The sequence below is a fragment of the Mus musculus genome, chromosome 12 (genome assembly GCF_000001635.26).
Source record: "Mus musculus strain C57BL/6J chromosome 12, GRCm38.p6 C57BL/6J".
Taxonomy (NCBI): Eukaryota; Metazoa; Chordata; class Mammalia; order Rodentia; family Muridae; genus Mus; species Mus musculus.
Genome location: NC_000078.6, coordinates 52,172,335 through 52,200,271, shown reverse-complemented (window position 1 = coordinate 52,200,271; position 27,937 = coordinate 52,172,335). Strand labels below are relative to the sequence as shown.

Here is a 27,937-nt window from a genome sequence, read left to right as displayed (position 1 = left end):
AACACTGATGATGGAGATAGTGGTGGTAATGGTGGTGATAAAGAGGAGATGAAGATGAAGATGGTGGGGATGATTAAGAAGTGTGTGTGTGTGTGTGTGTGTGTGTGTGTGTGTGTGTAGGTCACTGTTGGGTGTCTTTATCACCCTCCACCTAATTTTTGAGACAGGGTCTCTCACTGAATTTGAACTCACCAGTTCGCTAGTATGTCTGGCCAGTAACCTACCTATTCTCCCTCTGCAGTCCTGTGGGACAAATGCACCTCTAGTTTCCATGTGGGATCTAGGGTTCTGAACTCAGGCACCCATGCCTATAGAGCAAGCACTTTGCCCACTGGGCCATATACCTAGTCTAAGATTTTATTTTTTAAAGAAAACTTTGGTGACCCTGATGAAACTATAGTAAACGAGGGCAAACAAATGCATGAAAGGCTCTAAAGTTTTCAATAAGGAAGGAAGCCAGGGTATTATGTAGTGAACATCACTAGGTCAAGTCAGAGCTCTTGGTTAATGGACCAAGTTGCTTGTTCTAACTGGAACAGACTTATGAATCTTAAGATGCCTTCAGATGCAAGACAGAGAAAGCCTAATTGACAGTGCTTAGCCCTTTGGGGCAGCATCAGTTTACCTACCAAAAGCCAAAATTAAACAAATCCAGAGTGGTTTTTACTTTATTTTCTCATCACAATCTTGGCCCTATAAATCTGTAGATCTGGACTTTTTCTGTACCTATTCTGCCATAAGATAATTTCACTGCAGGTGCCATGTATTTCAAATGCAGACCTCACAAAGTACAGGGAAAAAGCAAAGTGTTCCCCTGTGAGGAAGCCAAACAACTTGCCTTGAGCCCCTTCCCTTCTACCACTAGTGACAAATGTGGTTACAAGAGCAGGGTGTGTGTGGTATGTTGTATGTGTGTATGTGTGTGTGTGTGTGTGTGTGTGTGTGTGTGTGTGATTAACAACCTCTCCACTTAATTCAGGAAAAATGGGGTTACAAATGGCATCTACATAGTCTGACAATGCTGTCTACACATGCATGCACAAATGTGGATGGAGAGATTTGATAAAATGGAGCAAAGTCAAAGACTGGAAACATTAATTCATGCACAGGAATTTTGGGACGAGGCCTGCTAGGAACATAGAGTCTGGGATACAGATGGAATACTCATTTTAAAAGTCTGGGGCAGAGGGCTAAGAAGAAACATAAATATTGAAAATAATAAAGATGGTTTAAAATTATTCTTACTTACAATGCAAGTGCAGACTACCTAGGATAAAAAGCTTCTACGCAGGGCTGGAGAGATGGCCTGGCAGTTAAGAGCACTGGCTGTTTTTCCAGGGGACTAGCCAGGGTTCAATCCCCAGCAGCCACATGGCAGGTCACAAAGGTCTGTAACTCCACACCAAGGCTTCTGCCACCTCTGGCCTCATTCGCTTGGGCTCGCATGTACATCCACACATGCTCACACACACACAACCATAGAGGATGAAAATTATAGAAACCAATGTTAAAGTGTCTAAGGAAGAGGAAGAGGGAAAACAGAACAAAAGAAGCATGTCCTATGAATTGGTGAGCAGTGTTACAAAACTCTGCTTCCTGTCTGTGGAGAGGCACAGCTCCCTTCCCCTTGCACATGTGCCTACTGCCATGATGTTCTGTCTGTAGATGAAGCTGAGGATTCATAGACTGGGACACGTGACAAGCAAGGTGTCTCTGACAGAGGTTTTTAAGACAGTTTTTCCTTATGTATCTTTCATGACGTCACCTGAGAAGGGTCCTGATATACCACATAACAGGAGTAAATGGGTAAAATAACAGGTATTGGCTTGAAACATGCATGCATATCTTTAACCCAAAGGCACCTTTAGCTTGTATTTGCCACAAAGCTTCAGATTCTTCACTTCCAGGTGTTGATAGCTGCCCAGCAGAGCTCAAGTATATTCCCGCCTGGTGTGAACACCCCGTGAACACACACAGCCACGCCTTGATCACATCCCACTGTTAGCATGCCACATGAACACACAGAAGCATCCCCTGGTCAAACCCATTGTGAAATGATGAAGAAACACATAACCAAGCACTAAAGACCAGTCCAGAAGAATCTACATCACCCTGAACCAGGACCCAGGACAGAAGTTAACAAAATGGTCTTTACTACGGAAACAGTGTCAGTATTCTCATGGCAGTATCTTAGATGGTGAAGGAGACCCTCCAAAAGACTGGTGACTTCAGTTCCTAACAGAACCAAAGGCAAACAGTAACCTCCTCTGTTTGTCAACTAAAGAAATCGTGTGTGTTCATTAATATGACATATAGTAAATAAGTCTTTATACTAAAAAGAAAGTTAACACATATACTACCCAAAGGGCACTTATAAAGATTTCTCTAGTAGCTTCTAGCAGCCTGGGAGTAAAACTAAGGAAGGTATACACAAATATACATGCACACATATTTTTTTCAACATATGGAATGCCTGCATACACATAATGAGAGTCCAGTCTAAACATAAAATACATTTATATATCTCAGACATGTTACATATACAGTCAAAAGGTAATTTCTATAGTTTTAATATATCTACATGTTTACTATAAACATAAACTATATTTATACATGCCACACACCTTATATAATTTGAAGATAATTTCTATAGTTTTAATATATCTGCATGTTTACTATAAACATAAAATGTTTCTTCTTAGAATGGGGAACAAAATACCCATGGAAGGAGTTACAGAGACAAAGTTAGGAGCTGAGACAGAAGAAAGGACCATCCAGAGACTGCCCCACCCAGGGATCCATCCCATATACAACCACCAAACCCAGACACTATTGCATATGCCAGAAAGATTTTGCTGACAGGACCCTGATATAACTGTCTCTTGTGAAGCTATACCAGTGCAAATACAGAAGGCACAGTCATCTATTGGGTGGAACACAGGGCCCCTAATGAAGAAGCTAGAGAAAGCACCCAAGGAGCTAAAGGGGTCTGCAACCCTATAGGAGAGTCAACAACATGAACTAACCAGTACCCCCATAACTATGTATCTAGTTGCATATTTAGCAGAGGATGGCCTAGTTAGCCATCAATGAGAGGAGAGGCCCTGGTCTTGCGAAGATCATATGCCCCAGTACAGGGGAATGCCAGAGCCAGGGAGTGGGTAGGTTGGGGAGCAGGGCGGGGGGAGGGTATAAGGGACTTTTGGGATAGCATTTGAAATGTAAATGAAGAAAATATATAATAATAATAATAATAATAATAATAATAATAATATATGTATATATATATATGTCACACAACTTACATACATAATCTGAAGATAAATTTTATAGTTTTAATATATGTACATGTTTACTATAAACTGCCATATGAAGGTCAGGACACCATTTCCCACTTGGGCAATCATGCTTTGAAATTTGGAACACTCTGAATTTTTAATTTGCAAACTTGAGATCTTTAAGCTGTATTTGCCTATAGTGAAGAATTTAACCTTTCCTAATAAGGGCACAAATCATCAGCTTTTGAGCGCAGCTTCTGACAGTAACTAAGGTCTCTGCCTGCCTCCAGGCCCTGAGCTAGCCATCCAGTCTGTGAGTGTGGCTCTGAGACATGCATAGGAGAGTAGATGCAGGGATCAGCCACCTGAACAATGACTTATGCCTCGGGCCCCACAGTTCCAATAAAGCCATCAAGATCAAAGCTTGGGTGATCTCTGCTTGGTGATACTTTGTGGGTAATTGCCATCAGCACTGAGAAAAGACAATGAAAGGCTACATCTGGTAATTTACTAGACTGTAGTCTGTGCATTTCTCTCCTGGATTGATTTTAATATGCAACCTTTCTCTATTAATAAACCATAAGTAGGAGTATAAATAGTTTTCAGTGGGCTCATGAGGCCCTCTGGCAAATTCTTGTAGCTAAGGGAAGCCCTGAGCTTTCAATGTCAGAAAGCAGGTAGTCTTGTGGGTATTGCAACCACTAATTCATTCTCTGACCTAAACTTTTCACAATATCTGTCTAGTGATTTGGTGATTTGAAAAGAACCCAATGACTGAAGTTACCCAAAAACATCACTCAATAGGAACTAATTTTTGAACTGCCAATGGCTATCTGATTCCATAAATCCCCGAAACCACTATAAAAGTCTTGGTGGTTAATTTTGTCTATCAGCTTGTTGGATCTAGAATCACGAAGCAGACTCTCCATGCATGTCTCTCACTACTATCTAGAAAACGGCAGCCTCTGGGCATGTGTATGAAGGATTACTAGATTAGAGTTATTGACTGTGGGTGGCACTATTCCATGGTCATGGGGTTCCGGACTACATGGGAGGAAAGTAAGCTGAGAACTAGAATTTGCCATTCTCTGGACTGACTGCAGCTGCATCGTGATCTGCTATCTCAAATTCATGACTTCTCAGCTATGGCTGTCTTTACCAACACACTGAGAGTCATGGCTTTCCCACGATGATTTAACATACTATCACACTGGGAACAGCTCTACCATCACACTGGGGGCCAAAACAAACCCTTTCTCCCATAAACTGATTTTGTCACAGCAAGAGAGAATATAATTAATTCAGAAATCTCAGTAATTAAGAAAAAATTCTGTTTTAATCTCAATGACACCAATATACACTAGGTATTTACTATCACTGGTCTTCCCTCCTGAATAATACTTGTTCTAGATAAGTTGCAAATGCACTGCATCTAGGTACTACACAATCAAACTCAAACAGTGAACAAGGCAGAACAATTTAATTCAGTTTTATGAGTTTATTTTTAATTTTGATAACTATATTTATGGAGTATAATATGGTATTCTGACATATATGGAATGATTAAATCACTGTATAGACTTTTCTGGTGGTAAGAACATTTAAAATCTAATCTTCTAGCTACTATATTAATAAATGAATTATATTACTATATTTACTGACATAATAACATAAAAATATCAACTTTCTGATATCAAATACAACAGAAAAGACTTTGTAATGTGCCCTTATATAAAAACTTCCTCCAAATAGCATATTACCTGTGTTAATAAAAAATGCAATTGAATGAATTGAATGAAGATGGGTATTTAAATAATGAATACCAAAGTAAGGAGATTTACAAAGATATTTTCTCAGAAACATCCCCTATTATGAAGAACAGGGCCAGAAGGCTTAGCAGGTAAGGATGCTTGTGAGCAAGCCTGACAAGCAGGTCAGATTCCCCCATGCCACATGGTGGAAAAAGAGAGCGCTAACTCCTACAGTTGTTCTCAGCCTCCATACCTATGGTACATGTACATCCAATACATCCATATACAGAAAAGTAAGTATAAAATGTTTAGATTATTAAGTATAAAACAGAAGTTTCAACCAGATTATAAAAAGACAACTCAATCATTTTAATAACATTTTCTATTTCAGAAATCATGCATACATGTTCTTAATTTTTAAGAGAAAATATAGGACTATTCAAACTTGAGATGTGCATTTTAGTTAGAAGCCCAGAGGTACACTATAGAACCCTGGCCTAGTTATTTATTGAACCTTGAACCTTCTTTTGCCTCAGTTTCCTCATTTTTTAAAATCAGTGTAGTACTATTAGAATTTTTTGGGTTAAAAGAAATAGTATACATAAATAAAATAAGGTTTGACACATAGAAATAGTTATTAATAAGTAGATTTTTTAGGAGAATAGAATTCTCTAGAGATAATACATTAATTTGATCTATTTAGTGGATGCTTTCTATATTCAGGTAACACTTGAGACTTTGTCTCTACCAATACACAAACTATAAAGAGCTAACATTGGTTTACATAGCCACACAGGTAGGACATAAATAAAATACACAGGCACACAGAGAAATAACAACGGTAAGAAATACTTTTTTAAAGGTTTTTTGCCATTTATTTTGTTGGATGATTTATAAACACGAATGGTATTGTGTAAAGCAACCATCAAATACCTCCAAATGAAATAGGACAGTTACTACTCTCAACGGTAAAGAAAAACACAACATTAACAGTGTTTTGAACCTATAAAAGAAGGTGGCAGTTGGCAAAGGATCTTTGGGACCCAGGTTTCATAACTTAACTATTTACAGCAATATTCCCAGAATCTAATTGAAGGAAGGGATAAAGCAGTGAAGGGGGCTGTCTTTAAAACTAAGACTGACAGTCTTTCAAATGACTGACAACAGGAGAACTTGCTTCAGGAAAAATAATATATCTGGCAGCCTTCAAGTATGTGATAAGGAGGAAAAATAACATTGGTAGTATAGGACATACACAAAGCAGGTCTCAATACAAAGAAATAATAACTAACAGAAAGAAAATTGAAATGATGCCCTGCAAGATATCTGACCACCATAAACTAAAACTAAATTTCAACAATAAGCAGAAACAACAACAAGTTTACAAATTCATGGAAACTGGACAACTCACTACCGAATGAAAAAAAATGGGTCAAGAAATAAATTAAGAGACTTTCTAGAATTGAATGAAAATGAACATAAAATATTCTCAAACTGATGGGACAGACACATTAAGGAGGTTCTAAGAGGCAATTTCATAGAATTCAATGCCTACATTAAAAAATTGGAAAGATCTCACACTAGCAACTTACCAGCACACCTGAAAGCTCTAGAACAAAAAAGAATAAATCATACCCAAAAGGAGAAGGTGGCAAGAAATAATCAAACTCAGGGATGATAGCAATAAAATAGAAACAAACAAACATACAAAGAACAAATGAATCAAAGACCTGGTTCTTTGAGTCACTTAATAAGAGTGATTAACACCTATCCAACAGGTCTGTTTATCCAACTAAACAGACTAATAAGCCCCAGGGAAATAGAAACAATCTATTAAAATTCTCCCAAACCAAAGAAGCCCAGGGACAGATGGTTTTAGCACGGAATCCTACCAAACTTTCAGGGAAGAGTTAATGCCAATACTCCTCAAATTATTCCACAAACTGGAACCAGAAAGAGCATTGACCAATTCATTTTATGAGGCCATGGTTACTCTGATACTCAAACCACATAAAGACTCAATCACTAAATAGAGTTGCACATAAATTTCCCTTATTAATGTATGCAAAAATAATCAATAAAATACTTGCAAACCAAATCCAAGAACACATCAAAAAGATTATCCACCAATACTAAGTAGACTTCATCCCATAGATGCACAGATGGTTCAATATACAAAAATCAGTAAATGTAATCCACCATATAAACAAACTGAAAGGAAAAAAACTCACATGATCATCTCATTAGTAGTAGAAAAGGCCTTTGACAAAATCCAATACTCCTTCATGATATAAGTCCTGGAGAGATTAATGATACAAGGGGCATACCGCAACATAATAAAGGCAATTTACAGCAAGCCTATAGCTAACAACTTAATGGAGAAACCCTCAAAGCAATTTCACTAAAATCAGGAATAAGACAAGGCTGCCCACTCTCTCCATGTCTCTTCACTATAGCACTTGAAGTCTTAGCTAGAGCAGTAAGACAACTGAAGGAGATCAAGGGGATACAAATTATAAAAGAAGATGTCAAAGTAAGCTGGGCAAGCCAAGGCGAGCAAGCCAGTTAGTAGACTTTCCTCATGGCCACTACTTTAGTTCTTATCTCCCAGTTCCCGACTTTGCCTCCTATCCTAGAATCCCTTGATAACGGACTGTACTGTGAAAAACTAAGAAAGATAAATTACTTCTCCTCCAAGCTCTCCAAGAAACAGAAACCAAACTAAACAAGTGATAAAGATCAAAGTATCAGCATTCAAATAATCATCAGAAAAAGATACTGTATCTCACCATAGTTAAATAATCATGGTCTTGATATGTTACTACTTTATGTAGCATCCAGAAAATGAAAAAAAAAGCTAAAATTAAAAGAAATGGTAACAATGACACTGAGAGAATGTTGTGATGTTATTTATTATTATAAAGTTTACTCTAACTTCAGAAATATGAAATATGCCAATCAATGAACCTTAAGAGTAACAATTTCAGTATCTGCCTAAGAAGAGCCATCTCCATCCCAAGAAACGCCATAGCATAGCTCCTCAGAGCCTTCTTAGGATCTGTTCAAGACTCCATGTAGTTTGAGAAACCCCAGCAGGATTCAGACATCTGACACTGATCCCTGATCCCTCATCTTCATCTAGAGACAAGGTAAGCCTTTGCCTGTCTGTCCATCAGAGACCACAGCTCTGAGATTTCCTAGAGGATCAGCAAATAATCTTACATGACCTTCATGAGGTCTTCTTCATTATCGCTGCAGTAGACAAGACACTCCTGCCACACAGTTCAAATCATTCCAAGCTATTCTTCAACATCTATACACACGCACACACAAAAGGATTGACTAAAAAAGTGAAGAATTCTTCTGGACAGATCTAAGAGAAAATCTGACTATTAGAATCTTTTTAAAATTGGTTCACTTCAAAGGGAAATTATTTTAGTCTTCTTTGTTTCTACTGCTAATGAATTATATCTATGCTTTTCACCCTCCTTTGATCAGTATACCCCACTGGTGAAGCACTGTTTGTATCAAAACTTTGTTTTGTACCAATTTTGACTGCTGGTCTTCATTAAATAAGAGACTGCCATTTCAGCATTTCTCAAAAAAAAAAAAAAAAAAAGATACACTGAGACTCCATTAGAGCTGGAGTTATAACCTACCATACAAAATAGTTGTTCCAAGGCTTCTGTAGCATTACTTCGCTCTGGCACATAAACAAGAAGGAAATGGGAAAGGTTTTCAGATATGCAATGCTAACTTCTCTTCCTGGTATTTGTTGGATTTTTTCTACATTCAAGGCCTGGTATCAGACCACACTCTGTTGTGCTCCAATCTCCCTTATGTACTTATGTAGTTAGATATCGGGAACAACAATAACTGAAATCTGTTGTTAAAGTCTTTGTATCTAAGAAAAACTGGGGATGATGACCCCTTGTGAGTAAAGATGACTCTTCATGCTCACTTGGTGACAATGAAAGCTGATATGATGGGTGCAGGGGCTGCTCCCACTTGTCAGCTCACACTATATCTGGAATGAACTACAATCCAGAAACAGAGGGCACACCTGTGATCCAGATAGTGAGGCTGGAAGACACAGTCTTCTAACCATGAAAAGCTTGGGTACAGGCAAGTAGTTCCTGCTTTTAATCCCAGGAGACTGAGGAAAAGCAGATCTCTGAGTTCAAGGTCAGTCTGAGCAAAGCAAGTTACAGATCCAAGTGTGGTGGTACACACCTTTAATCTAGGACACACCTCCTGCTGCAGGCCTACAGCAGGACTTTGGAAGAAGGAAGACTCACTCTTCTTTGCCAGCTTGCACTTACTTGCCAGCACATCTGCTGGAACCTACCTCTTCAGGATTCCAGCTTATACAGAAAACCAGTGAAACAACTAGCCTCATGGACTGAGCAACTACTAAGACTTACAATGGGCATTCACAGCTGCCCATTGCTGGGTTAGTTGGACTACAGACTAAATCATTACAATAAACCTCCATTAATATATAGAGACATTCCATAAGTTCTGGGACTCTAGAGAACCCTGACTAATACAATGGGATAAAGCCTTGGCCGACCAAGTGTGCCTCTCCTTAGGAAGTACCCATGTCAACAATGGGGGAGCAAACCTATACCCGGAGCTCAGCCTGAGAAGGCCTATCAACAGCTCAGAACACATTTGCCACTAGAAGTTATACCCAAGACAGGCAAATGCTGTGGGCTGGGAAGTATGGGAGACATCCAGGGTAAAAAACATAATATAGTAGTGAAAAGTTCTACAGCAAAAGAATAAGAAACAAGGTCAGAAGACCAAGTGTGCCACAGAAGTCAGTGTGAAGAAACAGCTACTGGCATACCAAATGGGGGAACAGAAGACAACATGCTAGTTTTAGCATGCAAGATAGTACAAGATCTGCAGAGATCTAAAGCCTAGGAGATTGATTGTAGCCAAGAAGAGTAAAGTGCCTTTTTTGTGAAGGAGCCCACAGTGGGACTGATGTGAGGTCAAATGGTGACAAAGAGCAGCAGCCTGACTCGGCCACATGTGATCTAAATGATGACACATGGCCTCCCTTAAGCTCACAGTCCCACAAACTGCTCAGACTAACACTACACAGAAAGAAGAGTGACTCTCACAGCAAAACAATATCACTCTCTTTTCACATGATTGCTTTGTGAATCACTTTCTTACAAAAATTACCCACCTAGAGTTTCATATCACTAAGTAGTTTTACTAGGTAAAAAGTGTCTCTTCCCTGCCTTAATGGGACTAGAGACAGATGTAGATTGGGGAAGGGGTGACAGATCTACTCTAATTCTTGAGCAATTTGGTATAAATGACTTAGAAACAGTTGGTGCCAGCCTACAAAACTGCAGTAGCTTGTGGTCCTAAACTCTATCACAGCAACATGCAGAAACAACTGTACAGCGCAGTATTCATGGCTACATATAGAAGCAGTATCATCACTGTGATGTGAAGGCTCTTGTATAAGTCATCTCCAATCATTAACAGGGAAAAAACATTTTAGTAGGAAAAAGTAATAGCAATTGATATTCATAGGCTGCTTCTAACTCCTCTGACAGCTTGCTCTTTGGAAGCTGACCACCAGGGTTCTTCTCTGTGTAATCTAAATAAGACTGCAACATCTGCTATCCTATAGAAACCCCACCCCCACCCCCATCCCCACCCCCAGCCACGGTGCTCAACCCTACATAATAACTTAAGTTCCAACCTTAATTGCCTCAAATAAAACATTGCCCAACAGTGTGTGAAAGTCCTCAAACTCCCAGTCTATGTAAATTTCACACTTACAAGTAAAAAGTAGGTTTGTAAGTAAAAGTTTCGCTTTATAACTATGATGTCCATAACTATGTATTGCACATTCTTCCATCTATGGCATCAACACACAGTATCAATGGCTGACAATGACAAGAAGGCTTAAGACATATTAAACATTATCTCATATCAGCAAAATAATCGCTGGCTAATGAATGAATGCATGGTCTCTAAAAGACTAATCAAACCAGACTTCTTACTGGTAATACTGCCTTTTTAAAATATCTCAGAGAAGCTGGGCATGATGACAGATGTCTTTTATCCCAACACTCAGGAGGCAGAGGCAGGGAGATCTCTGTGAGTCTGAGGCCAGCCCACACTACAGAGTGAGTTCCAAGACAGTCAGAGCTATGCAGAGCTATAAAAGTAAATAAATAAATAAATAAATAAATAACACAAAGAATGGCTTTAGTCATAATACATTTCTATAGTCTTATTCTAATATATACTTTTTAAATGGACAGAAAAACTCAAAACTGGGCTCAGTATAATCAACTCTTTGTCCTTTGATTAAGTTTTCAAAGAAGTCTAGAAACCATGCCTTTTTTTTTTTTTTCTTAAAGATCGTATTCTTTAAAGTACAAGTTTTTGGTGCCTGAAAGACTACTTTCTGTCCAATTGAATCAGTGTTCTTAATTCTTTTTGTTTGTTTGTTTGTTTGTTTGTTTGTCTTGGTTTGGGGGGGTATATTTTTATTTTTAAAATCATCATATACATGTTAAAAGATAGCATATACATATAACATATGTAAAAATACGTTTTTTGTAATTGTGCCACCTCCTTTCCCACTCATTACCCACATTGACCTTTGTAGACTCTCCCCCTCAGTCTCTTTTCCTCTTTCTTTCTTCCTTCCCTCCCTCCCTCCTCTTTTCTTTTCTTTTCTTTTCTTTTCTTTTTTCTTTTCTTTTCTTTTTCCTTTTCTTTTCTTCTTTCTTTCTTTCTTTCTTTCTTTCTTTCTTTCTTTCTTCCTTTCTTCCTTTCTTCCTTTCTACCTAAGGATTTATTGTTCTGCCAGCTACCCTGCCAGGATAACATGTAGCATTATCCAGTTAATGTAACTCAAGTGTTATTGAGGCACCTGTGAGATTACTAGCCACACTCCAGTTTCTGGGTGCTCCACCATAACTGTTACCCCAATAGCTCTACTCAACTGGTAGAGCAGAGGATTGTAGTATTCTTAATTCTAAATGCTTCGCAGAGATCCATCAAATCACTTTTAAACATGATGAGCACCTGATAAAGAATGAATATGGTGAGATATCAACTGACCACAATGACACCCAGTGACTTCACCTGCAAGTGAATGCATTCTCAGAGAACAGGTGCCCTGAAAGACAATACATCTTCTTGGTGTGCTTAGACAGAACTAACTAACTTAATTGTCTTAAAATGTCATTTAATACTGTATCTCTTGGCCTAATTGTCTAAGAGCCTTTGAAACTTACTGTATAACAAAGTACTTTCTATTATTTATATGTCAAAAGAAGAAAAATGAATAATCTCCTTAGAAACTGGCCAACTATGAATGACAACAAAGAAACTCATGTGTTGCAATGTCTTCTTGCCACCATTTGTGGCCACAGTCACAGATTCCTGCAGTTATCACGACTGCCCAACAAGAAGAATTTTAGAACTTGACTCAGTTAAATGCAAATACTTACAACTACTAACCTTAAACTGAACTCTGATAAGTGCCTACCTGTGATCTGTGGGTAGAATAATGAATATGATAGAGAAAACAGCTTGCATCACCGGATAATGCATGCTTTTGCTATGTACACTTCATATGAAATAGTACTGCTAATAAAACTTTATATATACTTATTTCCACAAGACATTAGCCATTACCTAATAAACCTCTATTCTTGCAAACATTAAATACAGAAAAGAACTTGGTTGTTAATTAAACACTGGGAAAAACAGGCCTATTATAGCTTCTTGTATAATCACTTGCCATTTGCAAAACTACGTATCAAACTCGTTTGGCCCTTCCCAGGAGAGGTACTTAGGGGAGTTCAAACATTTTCTTTTTTCATTTTATACAGGATTAAGCAGAGTTTAGCCCAACTCAAAGGAAAAATTCTTTAGGAAACCAAGGGCTGAGAGCATTCCTTATTCAAAAGTGAAATTCCATTGTCAGGGAAATCACTAATACCAACTATCAAGGGGAAATGTCTCATTCCTGTTGCAGGATCAGCTAAAATGAACTGCTTCTCTAGTTGCTAGGAAACAACCACTCATTATATGCCATTATCAGAGCCCTAGAGAGAAAAAACCTGGCATCTGCTCCACATTTGGGATATGAGAGACTGAACTAAAACCTCTGAAACTACTGCCAAAATCCCCAGTTCCGAGTGTGTGCTGTGCCGAGGCGGGTGTCCCCTTCTCCCAGACTTGGAAGTTTTCCCTTCTCCACTTCTTTCTCTAAGCACTATGATTATTTTTTTCCCAATATCCTATATTTCCAAACTTAAAGATTCTAAGAAAAAAAAAAAAACTTCCTCAGGAATCCTAACGGAGAAATTAAAAACCAGTTGTAATTCATGGAGTAGAAGACACTAAATTGTTCTACCTTTAAAGATTAAGATCAAAACAGAAAATAGAAAACACATTATCTCAAACATGAGGAGAATAAGAAGAAACAGTAATAAATTCAGTACTAATACATTCCAGCATTTCTCAGCCTGGTTTTCTGCTTTTATATCCTGACATACTTTTCTGCAGTGCATCACAGAATGCACTCCTGTTGGGTTGTAGGCAGGGTGGGTGGGGGGAGGGGGTTGCAGCTGGGAGCACAGAGAGGCCTTCCACAGGAGATTAAGCTGCCACTCTGTAGGCAAAGGCCTTCTTCATGGCTCCCCAAGGTGGATCTTGGTGAAAAAGAAGCAGTCCATGGTTCTAAACAGCTTATTGTCATGACGGAAAGTGGATGTGTAAAACCATGGCCCCTTTCTCAGGGTGGGCCTGAGATGAAATACCTTTGGCAGGAAGGAATGTCTGGAAAGGGAAGCTGACTGACTAAGCCCTCTGGGCCTCTAGATACCTCATTAGCATGAAGAACTCTATTTTGGGACAAGTCTCTTTTATGTGAGAAGCATGGCATGTGTTCCAAGTCAGGAGTCTGGCAGGGAGCTGGGAGTTACCTCAGCCTCAGGCATGTGCCCACCTAGTCTCTGGGTCTTGACCTGCTCTACCTTATCAAACTTCCTGCCATGGTTTTACGTCCTACACAGTCCCAAACACACCCCATATTTACTCACCAATCTTCTCCCTTCCTTTTAACACATGAGGTTCCAAGAAGACCAGGTGAAAACATACAGATATTTTACAAGAAATTGGCAAGTTGAAATCAATAAACTTCCAATCCTATCACTTCTGTATTCTGAGGATTAAGATATCCTCAGAAGCTAATGTAAATGGGTTAAAGTAGCTGCCAACTACTACATAGTGAAGGGTGTTTCACTATGTTAGAGTAATTCTTCCACCTCCCATTCATGGTCAGGGCATTGTAATGACTCCTTGCTGCATTCTGAACTCAATACTAACCAGTCCTTGGTATAATGTTGAATTTGCTCTCAAGGGACCTGCCTTACAGAAATGGCATGCCCAGCCTCTCCCAACTTCATTCTTGTTCCCATATTAACAGGGTCACTTCCTAGCAAAATATAGAAAAAAAAATACAGGAAGCTCATTTAAATACCAGATTCTTCTTTAAAGTGTGGACATGCCCTAAATTATCCCTTATATCTCTAGTACTCAACCTACCTGGATATCTCACAGTTTATCTAGCAACTTGGCTCCTACTCTACTGTGTGACACCTTGATCCTTGACTCTTTTCTCTGTGTATTAGATCTGACTTTCCTCACATAACTCCACTTTCAAATTCTATTTAATTCATATACTAAAATAACATTTTTTAAATAGTCTCAAATTTCTAATACCCTTACTTCTTCGAACACAACTAATTTACCTGGGACTCCGCACAAAGTTCCACATCACAGGAGAGTCTCAATTATTGAATCCCATCTGTTTTGCCCTGGCTCTAGATTCCTCCTGGCTATGTGTCTTGCACAAACAGAATTTAACTTCCTTGATTCTCTTCCAAATTGACTGGATATTTTCCCCTTTGGATTTTCTGCAGTGCTACTTCTAGCTCTAGATCCAGCACCAGATTTGTCCATAGAGTCTACGGCTTTACAGAGATACTATGGAGGGTCACAAATGCTTTGATGTTTAGCATCCTGGCTGCTACACTGGGACGGTGCCGTTCATCTCTTTATCTTCACTGATTCCTCTGGAAGAACCTAAAAGTATGTCCTCAGCACGACTGTGTTGGGGATTTGATTTGTGCTTACATGGGAATTCTGTCCCTGCCAACAGTTGGTTTTTTGATGGGTCAATCAAGAGCCAGAGGCCAGTGGCTGGGCAGAGGGACAGAGGAAGGACTTTGAGGATTCCCAAGAGGAAACCAAGTCGCTCCCATATACAGGAATTTAAAATGGTTTAGGAAGTAGATTGGGCTGTGGTTTAAGGAGGAACTAGAGTATTGCATTATTCATGAGAAGGTTAGCTAGAGAGGAACTCCCTAATTAGAACCATGACTTAGGCATGAAAGCCCTTGCCCCGGAGTGTAAAGATCTCACCCTGGCTTCTAAGACTATAGCTGACCTTAAATAGAGCTGACTTCGTCTCAGTTGTTTTATTGCCCAATTCCTGCCAGTCTTTGTGTTTGCATTCCTCTGTTTTGTGTAAGAGTCATTAAGCATCCTGTAACCTCATTTGTACCTTGCTGATGTGTCACCTAACTTCCCTATTTTCTTCTGTATAAAAAGTTTGATGCTCGAATTGACAAACTGCATTCAGATTCAGCACACCCCCTTGTGTCCTGTCTGTTTGTCACCCCATTTTCGCCAACTCTATGCCCATCTGTCGGAGACCCTGACTCCCACGGATTGAGTGGGGCCAACTGAGCCCAGTCCGTGGCATGAGAAGCAGCAAGATCTGACTTAAAAGCCCGCCTACATGTGAGAATCCAGGAAAATGGCCCCAGCAGACACTCCACAGATTGGGTCTGGGGTAGCAGAAATGAAATACAGATTTAGCAAGACAACTCAGGAATATTGGAGCAGAGTGTGTTTGTCATGTTGAAGTTCAGGAGTGGCCCAGCCATTGAGGTAGTAAGGCATATTAAAAGTAATAATGGGCTTGTCTTTTCATTCGTGAATCCAGAAAAGTCTGGAGGGTGGCGCGAAGTGCAATCACCCAGCTCACCCTCTGGGAGCTCAGCGTGGTTTAACAGAGTCCCTATACACCACTAACTAATTTTAGAACTCGGGGAAAAATATAACTAGATATACTAACTCTTTGGCCCTGCTTTCAACCCACCAAATTAAAATGTTCAAGTGGAGAAAATGAGTGGGAGATATCTTTCCATGTAGTTTTCAAAATACTGAGACTTGTGAAAGTGTTACTAAGTAAACTCATTATCTTTCCCCTTCTACTAGGAAGATCAAGGCAAGAGTAATTTATTTACTCTTGCTATTTTACCTCATCTGCCCTTCCCTCATTTTAGGTTTGAACTTAGAATTACAGACTTCTTTCCCAAAAATATTTCATCTGCCTGACATCTAATCCCATTCCTTTTGCCTTCTTCATAATATTCCGTTTTAGTAATCCTCTCATTTTTGATAACTTTCAGTTCCTTGGAAAGTATGACTGCACCCTTGGCAGAGGTGTCACACTTTCATTTGGCACCATTCCTCTTTAAACCACCAATCTACCTCCCAATCCCCTTTCTGTCATCTGTCTTTTGTAATGAGCAGAATGCATCCCTGTGCCCATTGCTTTGCTATAAGTTTAGTCTCAACACCCTATAATCTGACTTTTTTCTGACAAAAGGTTCAACGGACCATACTGTATGTCAACTACCACCTTTTCTATCTCAATCCTCTTTCTCATCTCATTGGGTTATGCCAGTGTTAAAACTCTCCAGACCAGAGATTCCCAACCTCATTTATGGACCAGCATCAAGTAAGAGCTCCCCAAGTGCCAATGCATAGACCAGACGTGCAGGTGTGATTTAACTGTCATAGAGGTAACCTGAAATCCAAGTTTCTACAGACTGTTCACTGATTCTATTGTGTAAAAAGGCTGGAGAACCACTGATTCAAACAATCTAATGAGCCATGGAGAGTAGAATGCATTATTTATGCTAAGTATTACAATAAAAATAAAAAACAAACTGTCTAAAAGGAGCTGGAGTCTAATAAAAGAACCCTACATAATACTGAGACTTCAAAGATCCAAGTCCTCTTTAACAAAATGTACCTGAAAAATTCATGATTTAGAAAGAAGCATGCATCTATCAACTTTTACCTTGACAGAAAAAAAAACAAACAAACGAATTGAGGAAACTTCTTATTAGCATGAACCACAAGTAAGCATTTTTGCAAGTTTCCACTCTGAATTTCCACTCTGAAATCTCCCAGGGGCTGAAGAGATGACATGGTGACTAAGAGTGCTTACTGCTCTTGCATAGGACCTGGGTTTGATTTCCTGTGCTCACATGGTGGCTCACAATCACCTTTAACTCCAGTTACAGAGGATCTGATACCCTCTTCTGGCCTGTGTGAACTCCTGTACGTACACGGTACACATAAATTCATAAGTTCATACCTATACACAAACGTTAATAAACAAAAATCAAGTTTAAAAATGCATCCTTAAAACCCAATGATCTAAATTTCTACCTTAAGATGCTAGAAAAGGATCCATAAACTAAGCCTTGATTATCAAAAGCAGGAAAATGATGAAGAGCCAGGAAGCCATCAAACAGTGAACATAGAATACAGAACATTTGAAGCACAGATTATAAATAAAGAACTAATTAGGAATAAAGAAGGCATTGCCACGTGCTATAGCCGACCTTAGGATGGAACAAAGGGGCACGTGATCAAACCTCCCACACCGTACAACTTGTCTCTTTTCCCCGAACCTTTAAAGATTCTAAACTGAGCTTTTGCCAAGAGTTGAGAATGAGCAAACTCAGCTGACCGAAGTGCTCAGATGGCTACTGACTCTGCAGATCCCATCTGTGCAGGGCAGGCAACTGACTACATTTTCTTTATTCTATATATTTCAGCAATAGAGAAAAGAAAGGCTGGAATCAGACAACAGAAGTCACAAGCACACAGGATTGGTGAGGAGGGGCACAGGGTCACATGACTATAATAACAACAGGATCTGGGTGGGAAGAGAAGGAAATGCAGCCAAAGATTTAGCAATTGGAACAGTACAAGAATTCTGGTTCAAAGATCAAAAAGAACATTTTTCAATACTTCACTAACACAAATGTTGGAAAGACAAAGATGTTATAGTAACGAAAGAATCTCGGAGATTATGGCCTATTCATTAGTTGCACAATCATCTGACAATAAAAATGGACATATTCATTATTATAGTGGACAACCAGGTATCATAGCATGATACCAGACCCAATGCAGAATCTGAACATATAAGGGATAACCGTAAACTGGCGTGACAGATTTAATAGTTACCTAAAATACAATTATAACCTCTCACCTACTGAGAAAAAGTAGTTTATTCTAAGCAAACTATAAATGAAATATAGTCCACCTGGTAAATTTAGATTATGCAGTCATATGTGATATCCTTTGATAGAAAGAATATACACCTACAGAATCACATACAGTAAAAATAATAATAAACACACAAGTTGTGAAAGAATTTACACCACAAGATGTCTGCATACACTCGTTTACAACTGAAGAATTTCTACACGGTCTCTATAATTCATAACTAACCATGAATCTAAAAAGACAGGAAAATAGAGACTCTCTCCCTACAACAGACTCAGAAGACAATACAAAGGAAGACAACAGATTGTTACACTAAGATGCAACAGGAAGACTAAGTTGGTGTAATTTGGTCTCTGTACAACATTAGTAATTATACATTCTACATATCTAGTAGGTTCCTTTGTGAGATATGCTGACTATAAATTTTAACATTCTTAGATCAGCAAATACATTAACCCCATCCTTGCCAAAGTAAAATAATATTTAATGTAACTTTCTTACCTGTCTCAATAATTTCTCAATGGCTGACATTACCATAAGGCCTCTCCAAACAAGTGGCGCAGTCTCTTCAACCAAAAAGCCCATTGACATACTGCAACAGTAACACAAAAATATAATTCATTTGTACAAGTTAATAGTATTCTTCTGAAAGTACTAAATTTTAAAAATGCACTCACCAAGCAATACCATAATTCAAAAGAGGCCTCATTAGGTTATCTGGAATAAGATAGAAAAAAACTCTGTTAGAAGAGTATAACATTGCACCTAAGTACTTTATACACATGTGGTTTGTAGAATAATAGTTAAATTGAGCTAACTAACTTATGCATTACCATTTATTTCTCTTATTTGAGGTGAGAACACTTAAATCTACTTTTGGCAATTTTGATGTACATAATAATATTATACAATAACTCATTGAACTATGCTCCTGCCTAAGTGGTACAGTGTGTCCTTTGATTAAGAAACCATGCACTCTTGGATTAAAATCCTTCCTTTTCTCCTTTTCTTATTCTCCCTGGTGAGGATTAATCTTCTTTGTAATTTGCCTGGTTAGAATCACCTTGGAAACTCTGCTCTATTTCTAGAAGGGTGTTTCCATGGAAGCTTAAGGACAATGGAAGACCCACCCTGAGTGCGGGCAGCACTAAACCTAGTTCAAAGGTCCTAGGGTAGATAAAAAGGAGCAAGAATAGACCTCTAACAGCCATCTCCTTTTCCTCACCACAATGAACTAAATCTCATACTGTAGGCCAAAAGAAACTTTTGCTCCTATGAATTTCTTGTCAGGTATTCTGCAACAAGAATAAGAAAAACTACTAATACAATCTATACTGGCTGGTTCTGTGTCAACTTGACACAGGCTGAAGTTATCACAAAGAAAGGAGCTTCAGTTGAGTAAATGCCTCCATGAGATCCAGCTGTAAGGCATTTTCTCAATTAGTGATCAAGGGAGAAGAGCCCCTTGTGGGTGGTGCCATCCCTGGACTGGTAGTCTTGGATTTTATAAGAGAGCAAGCTGAGCAAGCCAGGGGAAGCAAGCCAGTAAGGAACATCCCTCCATGGCCTCTGCATCAGCTCCTGCTTCCTGCCCTGCTTGAGTTCCAGTCCTGACTTCCTTTGGTGATGAACAGCAACATGGAAGTGTAAGCTGAATAAACCCTTTCCTCCCCAACTTGTTTCTTGGTCATGATGTTTGTGCAGGAATAGAAACCTAACTAAGACACAATCCTTAGCCTCTCATCAAAAGTATTAGGACTTCATCTCTCTCCCACATCAAACCTCTTTGACAGGTCTTGTCCTACTACATGCATTGTGCCAGGACTTAGCCTGAAGAGTCCATCTGATCCTACCATTCACACACCCTCCCCAGTGCCTGGCTCTATCCCAGGTCCAACATCCAGGTGCCTTAGCCAAGTTTGGGCAGCACTATTCCCAATCTCCAAGCTTTGGCCAGCATACACATTACCTTCAACCTCCAGACTTCAGCCAGGATATAATCCTACCAGCAGAGGTTCAATCCTACCACCTGATCTCATCCCTCCTCTGCTGATCCAGCCTCCAGGCTCAGGCATCTTACAATGGGCCCAGCCCAGGAAGCACATCAGTTTCTCTCCAACATGAGCCCTCTCCAATCCCCAGATCTAGGATGCATCCCACATCTCAGGCCCTGGCCTAGCCATTCCAAAGTTCTATAACTGCAGCACCCACATCCTTTATTCCAGACTAGTCCCTTGTATCCACTTGACTTTATCACACCCACACCATACCCAACCATCATGCCTGCCCTGTCCTATAAATATAAACCCTGGGCTCTGTCCCAGACTGCTGTATTACTTTCAGACAGAGAACCAACAAAAGAAGTCCATATGCCTAGGTCTCATTGCAAAGGCACAAACAATATGAAAGATCAAGATAGTAACCCCCCAAAATACCCACGATTCCTACAGAAATGTTCTGCAATGAAAATGCTTAAAATACAGAATGTAAAAGAACAATCAGGGACATCATCAAAGAGTTCAAGACATTTAAAGAAGATACAAGAAATAGCTCAATGAATTTTTAAAAAAATAAACTTTTAAAAATATATATGTGAATGATAAACAAGACAAAAGTAAGACTGAATGAAATGACAAGTAAAATTCAGAATTTGAAAACTAACATCAATATAAGACTGTGGCACACGCCTTTAATCCCAGCACTCGGGAGGCAGGGGCAGGCGGATTTCTGAGTTCCAGGCCAGCCTGGCCTACAAAGTGAGTTCCAGGACAGCCAGGGCTATACAGAGAAACCCTGTCTCAAAAAAACAAAAAACAAAAAACAAAAAAAAAAAAACAACCAAACAAAGAAAAGACTGAAGAGAGCTCAAGCAGAAATGTAAATGGAATTTAAAACTCAATAACCCAACAAGAAGCCTCGAGGGAAAGCCTAACGAGCAGAAAGGATCAAATAGAAGTTAGAACAACCAGACTCAAAGCTGAAACAGAGTCATTAGAACAGACAAAGCAAGGAATAGAAATAAATGGTTTTAAGCAAAGGAAAGGAACATGCAGGAATTGTGGGTCACAGAGAGAAGTCCAAATCTTCAAATTACAGGCATAGCAGAGAGAGAACAATCCCAAGTCAATGGCATAGATCAGATATTCAACGAAACCATAGAAGAAACCCACCAAACTAAGGAAAGACATACCTGTACAAAAACAAGAACACAGAACACCAGATAGACAAGACAAGAAACTGCCCACAGCATATCACAGTTAAAACACATAAATACACATAGCCAAGAAAGAATGCTGCAAAAGGAAAAATAAAAGTCATACATAAAGGCAAGCCCCAAAGCCCATCAGTGTAACAGTATCTCTCCAGGAGAACTTGGAAAAAGCTCAATTACCAATCTAGGCTGCTGTAACAAGTAAAACTATCTGCCCTGGTTAAAGGGGGGGGGGGGGACACTTTCCAAGATACAAACTGCATATAAAAAACTTACATCCACCAAACCCTATGCTCGGAATATTCCACTTTCTCCAACGTATAGGTAAACTGGACAAAAAAAGGAATAGAGAAACATCAAAATTAAGTAAATACCATCTTTAATTGTTGAGGCATATTTTAGCTATCCTGGGTTTTTTGTTTTTCCTTGTGGTTGAGAATTACCCTTTGAAGGTCTGTGAAGAACTGTGTTGGAATTTTGATAAAAAGAACTGCTAGAGGTGTCACCATCCCTGACCTTAAGCTGTACTACAGAACTATAGTAATAAAAACCACATGGTATTGTCATAAAAGCAGGCATGTTGAGGAATGAAATCAAACTGAAGACCCAGACATAAATTCAAACAATTATGGGCACCTTGCTTTTGATAAAGAATCCAGAAACACACAGTGGAAAAAAGAAAGCATCTTCAACAAATGGTGCTGGTCAAGTGGATGTCGACATGTAAAAGAATGCAAATAGATTCATATTTATCACATGCACAAATTCAAGTCCAAGTACATCAAAGACCTCAAAATAAAACCAGACAAACTGAACCTGACAGGAAAGAAAGGAAGAAATAACCTTGAACACACTGGAGACACACACAGGAGACAACTTTCTGAAAAGAACACCCATAGCACAGCCACTAAGATCAACAATGAATAAATGGGATGTCATGAAACTGAAAAGCTTCTGTAAGACAAAGGACACTGTCAATCAGACAAAAAGGAAGCCTAGGGTATGAGAAAAGACTTTTTACCAACTCCATATCTGATACAGGTTTAACTCAGAAAATATATAACGAACTCAAAACCCTGGATACTAAAAAAACAAATAATCCAATTTTAAAATGAGATCCAAATCTAAACAGAATTACCAATAGAGGAATCTCCAATGACTAAAAAGCATTTAACAAAATGTTTAACATCCTTAGCCATCAGGGGAACGCAAATCAAAACTTCATTGAAGTTCCATCTCACAACTGTGAGAGTGGCTAAGATCAACAAACACAAGTGACAGCTCGTGCTGGCAAGGTTGTGGAACAAGGGGAACACTCCTCCGTGGCTGGTGGGAGTGCAAACTAGTACAACCACTATGGAAATCAATGTGGTGATTCCTCAGAAAGTTGGAAATCCATATACTTCAATCAGTCTACTTCAAACCACTCTTGTGCATATACCCAAATGACATTCCAACCTACCACAAAAATACTTGCTCAACTATGTTTGTAATGACTTTATTCATAATAGGCAGAAACTGGAAACAATCTAGATATCCCTCAACACAATGGAGGTAAAGGGGGGGGGGGGAAGACACCATAAAATTTGCAGGCAAATGGATGGAACTAAAAAACATCCTGAATAAGGTAATCCAGACTCAGAAAGACAATTATTGTATGTATTTACTTACAAGTGGATATTAGCTATTAAGTAAATGATAATCAAGCTACAATCCATAGGTACAAACTGGTTAGGAAAAGAGATTTCTAGGGAGAATACATGAACCTCCCTGGGAAGGGAAAATAGAATAACTTTTGTTGATGGACTTTGAAGGGTAGAGACAGAGTGGGAAGGATCAGGTTGGAGGGAGAAAGCTATGGAGAGAGTACAGGAAAAGATAGCTGGAATTGGAAAGCATTGTGGGCACAAGGTAGGAGTCTAGTGCAGTGCAAACTTCTGGACTATATTGTGGGAAGCTGCCCCCACATTCGCCGTTACAAGATGGCGCTGACAGCTGTGTTCTAAGTGGTAAACAAATAATCTGCGCATGTGCCAAAGGTAGTTCTCCACCCCATGTGCTCTGCCTTCCCCGTGACTACAACTCGGCCATGGGCTGCAGCCAATCAGGGAGTGATACGTCCTAGGCGAAGGATAACTCTCCTTAAGAGGGAGGGGGTTTCGCTTTCGCTTTGGGCTTTCGCTTTGGGCTTTGGGCTTGCTCTCTTGCTCCTAAAAGATGTAAACAATAGAGCTCTTGCTCTGCGCTCTGGCGCTCTGGCGCTCTGGCGCTCTGGCGCTCTGGCTCCTAAAGATGTAGGCAAGGGGGGGCTTGCACTCTTACTCCTGAAGATGTAAGCAATAAAGTTTTGCCACAGAAGATTCTGGTTTGTTGTGTTCTTCCTGGCCGGTCGCGAGAACGCGTGTAAGAGTTGGTACCGAAATCCGGGACGAGAAAATCCGGAAAGAAAGAACCCGGGACGAGAAAACTCGGGACGGGAGTTAACCATTACCAGCGCAAGGAAGATTCCTCATTCCGGAACCAGAACTGCGGGTCACGGTCATAAAGGTTCCCGTAAAACAGACTGTTGAGAAGGATCCAGCGTGGATTCAGAACTCTTCAGCTGGGGAATGGTGGTAATGAAGTGTTCCCACAAAACAGACTGTTGAGAAGGACTCAACTGCGTGAATTCAGAACTCTTCAGCTGGGGAACAGGGTACCCGTAAGTATAGCTTTACAAGGTAAGTCTGGCCTTGAACTTTCTAACGAAATTCAAGACAGTCTATCAGAAGTAAAGTGGGAAATAGCTTTACAAGGTAAGTCTGGTCTTGAACTTTCTAACGAAATTCAAGACAGTCTATCAGAAGTAAAGTGGGAAATAGCTTTACAAGGTAAGTCTGGTCTTGAACTTTCTAACGAAATTCAAGACAGTCTATCAGAAGTAAAGTGGGAAATAGCTTTACAAGGTATGTTTGGCCTTGAACTTTTTCTAGTGTTAGGAGCCTTTTTGTTCCTTTTCACATGTTATCAAGTGGTTAAGGCAGGGCTAAAAATTCTGGATGAAATTCAGGGCAATCTATCAGAAGTAAAGCGGGGAGAGAGAGTAGGAGCAAAGAGGAAATATGGTACACAAAATAAGTATACAGGCCTTTCCAAGGGTCTTAAACCCGAGGAAAAGTTTAGGTCAGGTAAGAATACCTGGGGAGAGATTAGAAGGAAGGAAAAGGAAAAAGAAAAGAAAAAAGATCAATCAGCGGAGGCTTCTAGGAGAAGGAGCCTATACTCATCACTAGGTGAGCTCAAGGAGCCAGTTCTTAGTAGTTCTGAATCAGATGAAAAGGCTATTAGGGCCTGGAAGGCGCTCTCCCGAGCAGGTGAAGCCACTGGACAACTAACAAAGATCGTCCAGGGACCTTAGGAGTCCTTCTCAGATTTTGTGGCCAGTATGACAGAGGCAGGCTCTTGCAGCCTACAAGGTCTTATTGTCCACCCTGGAGTTGTAGATCAGGATTATAAAGGGGAACTTCAGGTTCTCTGTTCTTGTCCTCAAGTTGTCTTTTCTATATCACAAAGGGACAGAATAGCTCAACTAATAATTTTGCCAAGCCTACATGGCTGCTTTTCCTTCCTCTGGTATTCCTTGAGCTGCCAGAGGGATTGGTTCTACTGAAAGTGATTCTGATTACTTAATAATGCCTTTAGATTGTTGTCAAATTTTATCTACTCATGCCAGGCCATTACAGGTCTGGCAAATGGATGTCACGCATATTTCCTCCTTTGGGAGAAATCAATATTTACATGTTTCTATTGACACCTGCTCTGGTGTAATGTTTGCCACACCTTTAACAGGTGAAAAAGCCTCACATGTGATTCAACATTGTCTTGAGGCATGGAGTGCTTGGGGGAAACCCAAACTCCTTAAGACTGATAATGGACCAGCTTATACATCTCAAAAATTCCAGCAGTTCTGCCGTCAGATGGACGTGACCCACCTGACTGGACTTCCATACAACCCTCAAGGACAGGGTATTGTTGAGCGTGCGCATCGCACCCTCAAAGCCTATCTAATAAAGCAGAAGAGGGGAGTCGAGACTCTACCCCGAGTACCAAGAGTGTCTGTGTCTATGGCACTCTTTACACTCAATATTTTAAATATTGATGCTCATAGCCATACTGTGGCTGAACGTCATTGTTCAGAGCCAGATAGGCCCAATGAGATGGTTAAATGGAAAAATGTCCTTGATAATAAATGGTATGGCCCGGATCCTATTTTGATAAGATCCAGGGGAGCTATTTGTGTTTTCCCACAGAATGAAGACAACCCATTTTGGATACCAGAAAGACTCACCCGAAAAATCCAGACTGACCAAGGGAATACTGATGTCCCTCGTCTTGGTGATGTCCAGGGCGTCAATAATAAAGAGAGAGCAGCGTTGGGGGATAATGTCGACATTTCCACTCCCAATGCCGGTGATGTATAATGCTCAAGTATTCCCCTGCCTTTTTACCACTAACTAGGAACTGGGTTTGGCCTTGATTCAGACAGCCTTGGCTCTGTCTGGACAGGTCCAGACGACTGACACCATTAACACTTTGTCAGCCTCAGTGACTACAGTCATAGATAAACAGGCCTCAGCTAATGTCAAGATACAGGGTGGTCTCATGCTGGTTAATCAACTCATAGATCTTGTCCAGAAACAACTAGATGTATTATGGCAAATAGCTCAGCTGGGATGTGAACAAAAGTTTCCGGGATTGTGTGTTACTTCCATTCAGTATGAGAAATTTATTAGGGCAGCTAATTTGTCAAAAAGTCTTTCTCAGTATATGTTACAGAATTGGACGGCTGAATTTGAACAGATCCTTCGGGAATTGAGACTTCAGGTCAACTCCACGCGCTTGGACCTGTCCCTAACCAAAGGATTACCCAATTGGATCTCCTCAGCATTTTCCTTCTTTAAAGAATGGGTGGGATTGATATTATTTGGAGATACACTTTGCTGTGGATTAGTGTTGCTTCTCTGGTTGGTCTGTAAGCTTAAGGCCCAAACTAGGAGAGACAAGGTGGTTATTGCCCAGGCGCTTGCAGCTCTAGAACATGGTGCTTCCCCTGATTTATGGTTATCTATGCTTAAGCAATAGGTCGCTGGCCACTCAGCTCTTGCACACCACGAGGCTAGTCTCATTGCACGGGACAGAGTGAGTGTGCTTCAGCAGCCCGAGAGAGTTGCACGGCTAAGCACTGCAGTAGAAGGGCTCTGCGGCATATATGAGCCTATTCTAGGGAGACATGTCATCTTTCAAGAAGGTTGAGTGTTCAAGTGTCCTTCCTCCAGGAAAAACAACACGGGACCAGACCAGGACCCCTCTAGGTGATGAGCCTGGAAGGAGGTTATGTGTACGGCTCCTTTACCTGCACACTGGGGATTTGACCTCTATCTCCACTCTCATTAATATGGGTGGCCTATTGCTTTTATTAATAGAAAAGGGGGAACTGTGGGAAGCCGCCCCCACATTCGCCGTTACAAGATGGCGCTGACAGCTGTGTTCTAAGTGGTAAACAAATAATCTGCGCATGTGCCAAAGGTAGTTCTCCACCCCATGTGCTCTGCCTTCCCCGTGACTACAACTCGGCCATGGGCTGCAGCCAATCAGGGAGTGATACGTCCTAGGCGAAGGATAACTCTCCTTAAGAGGGAGGGGGTTTCGCTTTCGCTTTGGGCTTTCGCTTTGGGCTTTGGGCTTGCTCTCTTGCTCCTAAAAGATGTAAACAATAGAGCTCTTGCTCTGCGCTCTGGCGCTCTGGCGCTCTGGCGCTCTGGCTCCTAAAGATGTAGGCAAGGGGGGGCTTGCACTCTTACTCCTGAAGATGTAAGCAATAAAGTTTTGCCGCAGAAGATTCTGGTTTGTTGTGTTCTTCCTGGCCGGTCGCGAGAACGCGTGTAAGACTATATGAAGTTAGGATCCCAGGGAGGATTCCCAGGAATAGAAGATACAGAGTCTGAACTAGCCATTTTTGTAACCAGGGAAGGTTTCCAGTGGTGAGGCTGGGTTGCATTTCATTGAATTGTGAGTCAAGAAGATCCTGTGGAGATCCCTAAGCAATCCATGCTGATGCAAGGACAGAAGGTTGCTCTGAAAACTGACAGCTGGGCCCAATGCCGAAGACAACATCCACACAACTCATTGAACATAGAGATCAACCTGGTGTGGGCTTGGAGCCTTCTCTATGACAGTCTAGTCTACTTGGTGTGAGAAGGTACTCTGCAAGCTATAAAAAGAGA

The 27,937-nt window shown here is 40.2% G+C and overlaps 1 protein-coding gene across 2 annotated transcripts in view; it reads right to left on the bottom strand.

Annotated features, from left to right (window-relative positions):
* The window catches only part of Nubpl (nucleotide binding protein-like), a 213,225-nt gene that overhangs the window by 110,699 nt on the left and 74,589 nt on the right, over positions 1 to 27,937 (bottom strand). For both annotated transcript variants that reach the window (NM_029760.2, XM_006516363.2), the window contains 2 exons: positions 19,141 to 19,180; positions 18,965 to 19,055 (listed from right to left, as the gene is read on the bottom strand). In NM_029760.2, coding sequence (NP_084036.2) covers positions 18,965 to 19,055; positions 19,141 to 19,180 — 131 coding nt within the window. The remainder of the gene's footprint in view (positions 1 to 18,964; positions 19,056 to 19,140; positions 19,181 to 27,937) is intronic.